This window comes from Molossus molossus, unplaced genomic scaffold (assembly GCF_014108415.1).
Source record: "Molossus molossus isolate mMolMol1 unplaced genomic scaffold, mMolMol1.p scaffold_m16_p_18, whole genome shotgun sequence".
Taxonomy (NCBI): domain Eukaryota; kingdom Metazoa; phylum Chordata; class Mammalia; order Chiroptera; family Molossidae; genus Molossus; species Molossus molossus.
The window spans coordinates 235,070-238,651 of NW_023425353.1; the positions used below are offsets into that span (position 1 = coordinate 235,070).

Here is a 3,582-nt window from a genome sequence, read left to right on the forward strand (position 1 = left end):
GCACATCAACAGAAACAACCATCAAAATGAAAAGGCAACCCACTGTATGGGAGAACATCATTGCCAATGATACATCAGATAAGGGTTAACTTCCAAAATATATAGAGTACTCATACAACTCAACAAAAGGAAGACAAAGAACCAAATTTAAAAATGGGCAGAGGAGGTGAATAGACACCTCTCCAAACAGGACATACAAATGGCCAAGAGACATATGAAGAAATGGTCAATCAGAGCAGCTGCTGCCAAGTCTGGATCCAACGTTGCGTGCCACCAACGCCCGCTTACCGTGCAATCTCGATTCCTAGGTCCAGTATGGCAACACTCAAGGATCAGCTGATTGTGAATATTCTTAAGGAAGACCAAAACCCCCAGAATAAGATCACATTTGTTGGGGTTGATGCTGTTGGCATGGCTTGTGTCATCAGTATCTTAATGAAGGACTTGGCAGATGAACTTGCTCTCATTGATGTCATGGAAGACAGATTAAAGGGAGAGATGATGGATCTCCAATATGGCAGCCTTTTCCTTAAAACACCAAAAATTGTCTCTAGCAAAGACTGTAGTGTGACTGCAAACTCCAAACTGGTGATTATCACAACTGGGGCACATCAATAAAAGGGAGAAAGCCGTCTTAATTTGATCCAGCGTAACATGAACATCTTTAAATTCATCATTCCTAATGTTGTCAAATATAGTCCCAACTGCAAATTGTTCATTGTTTCCAATACAGTGGATATCTGGACCTACATGTCTTGGAAGATAAGCGGCTTTCCCAAAAACCGTGTTATTGGAAGTGGTTGCAATCTGGATTTAGCCTGGTTCTGTTACCTAATGGGGGAGAGGCTGGGAGTTCACCCATTAAGCTGTTATGGGTGGGTCCTTGGGGAGCATGGAGACTCTAGTGTGCCTGTATGGAGTGGAGTGAATGTTGCTGGTTTCACCCTAAAGACCCTGCACCGTGAATTAGGCACTGATGCAGATAAGAAACAATGGAAACAAGTTCACAAACAGGTGGTTGACAGTGCTTATGAGGTGATCAAACTGAAAGGCTACACGTCCTGGGTCATTGGACTGTCTGTGGCAGATTTAGCAGAAAGTATGATGAAGAATCTTAGGTGGGTGCATCCAATTTCCACCATGATTAAGGGTCTCTATGGAATAAAAGAAGATGTCTTCTTTAACGTTCCTTGTATCTTGAGGCAGAGTAGAATCTTGGATGTCATGAAAGTGGCTTTGACAGCTGAGGAAGAGGCCTGTTTGAAGAAGAGTGCAGATACACTTTGGGGGATCCAGAAAGAACTGTAATTATAAAGTCTTCTCGTGTCATTCCACCTCACTGTCTAGGCTAGCACAGGATTTTAGTTGGAGATTGTGCATATTGTCCCTTTTATCTGATTTGTGACTAAAAACATCAGTTTCCTAAAGATAGAAATAGTAATGGTTCATAAAACACTGAAGCTATATCCTGATGCTGGATGGTTCTCACCTTGTGCAGTCCTAAACAGGTTAGTATGAAATAGTTCTACCTCCTCAAATGCACCACTGCCAGTGTAGCACACACTACAGTTGCCCTTCAAACTAGATGTGTGTTCACTGTGTTATATAACTTCTGGTTCCTTTATCCAACATGCTTAGTCCAGCTTTTTTTTCTCCAATCAATTTCATCCTGGGATCCAATGTATAAATCCAGTATTGCATGTCTTGTGCATAACTGTTCTAAAGGACTTTATTCTGTGTACTATATGTATCAGATTAGTGTATATTGCCATATACTGTAAAAAGAAAAGTCTACATATAAATAATGTAGCTAACTATCCAAGTGTCATACCAATGGAAATGACAAATAAACCTTGAACAGTGAGAAAGAAAAAAAAAAAAAGAAATGCTCAATATCACTAATCATCAGAGAGATGCAAATTAAAACAACAATGAGGTATCACTTCACACCTGTCAGAATGGCAGCCATCAACAAATCATCAAACAACAAGTGTTGGTGAGGGTGTGGAGAAAAGAGGACTCTAGTACACTGCTGGTGGGAATGCAGACTGGTGCAGCCACTATGGAAAACAATATGGTGTTACCTCAAAAAATTAAAAATTGAACTGCCATTTGACCCAGTGATTTCACTTCTAGGAATATACCTAAGAAGCCTGAAACACCAATCAGAAAGAATATATGTACCCCCATGTTTGTAGCAGCACTATTTACAATAGCTAAGATCTGGAAACAGCCCAAATGTCCATCAGTAGACGAATGAATAAAAAAACTGTGGTGCATATACACAACAAAGTATTATGCAGCTTTAAGAAAGAAAGATCTCTTATCCTTTGAGAGGACATGGAGGGACCTGGAAAGTATTATCCTAAGTGAAACAAGCCAAGCAGAAAAAGACAAATACCACATGATCTCACTTATTTATGGAATATAATGAACATAACAGTCTGAGGAATAGGGTAGACCCAGAAACATGGAAGTAGGGTACAGACTGACAAGCCCCAGAAATGGGGGGTATGGGGGGAGGGAAGAGATAAACCACAGAACTTATATGCATGTATGCATACCCAATGGACATGGTCAACAAAGCTGGTGATGGGGCAGGGGGGATGGGGAGGAGGGTGTCAATGGGGTAAAAAAGGAGAAATATTTGTAACAAAATTAAAATAAAATAAAATGCTTGTAATTTTAACTTCTGAATATTGCTCCTGGTAAGTATATAGTCAGAAAAAGAGTAGCAACAAACCATGTAAGAAAGAAAAGTTTAGGAAAACATTGTCAGAGCTCACTTTCCTCCATTAAGACTGGAGAATTCAAATTGGCGCATTGAATCAATGAATATATTTCATCTTTCCATCAACCATAACTTTTGCTGAATTAACATAAATATTTTCTTCCATCACTGGATCTGTTTTCCCTTTAGTGGATTCTTGATGACATTTGATTTATTGAGGTGTACTTCCAGTTCTTTCCATGACGCAAATATTACGTGTTAATTGGACAACTCTAATTTTGCCTGTGACCTTAGTAGGCCTATCAAAATATGTCAAGGAAAAGGGAGAACAAGCTAAGATTTAAGTACATCTCTATTGCATACAGATGCTTAATGCTAATGTGATGATAGACTATGGGTATTTTTATGTGTTCTTCTTAAAAAGAGAAAATACATAGGTCTTAGACTGTATTGATTCCTTGAGACATAAAAATGAGAATAAAGCATAGGTAGTTAAAATAAAATGATGTTACATTTTTTGAGAAGATTTAAAAGATAATTTTAAAGTATTATGTGATTTATGGTTCAGGAAAAATAAGGTCGCATGACATTCTTTAGCTGAATTTTTGTAGGTTTCAAGAGTTTAAATTCAAGATACAAGTCAGTCCTGGTATAAAAAATAGTAAGAGTTATCAAGTACAGAATATGTATTATGTGCCAGGCACTATGGGCCTCTACATTTACGTTTCATAACAAACTCAAAAGACGGTTTTTAAAAAATATGTTTTATATTTTTATAAAATTTCTTTATTGATTTTAGAGAGAGATACAGATATTAATGAGAGATGTTCATCCATTGGCCACCTCCTGCA

The 3,582-nt window shown here is 38.0% G+C and overlaps 1 protein-coding gene across 1 annotated transcript; it reads left to right on the forward strand.

The window, feature by feature from the left end:
* Positions 1-315: 315 nt before the first annotated feature.
* LOC118633405 (L-lactate dehydrogenase A chain-like) lies at positions 316-1,308 on the forward strand. Its single transcript, XM_036267289.1, has 2 exons — positions 316-562; positions 734-1,308. Exons 1-2 carry the CDS (start codon positions 316-318, stop codon positions 1,306-1,308), a joined length of 822 nt encoding a protein of 273 aa, XP_036123182.1.
* Positions 1,309-3,582: the final 2,274 nt, after the last annotated feature.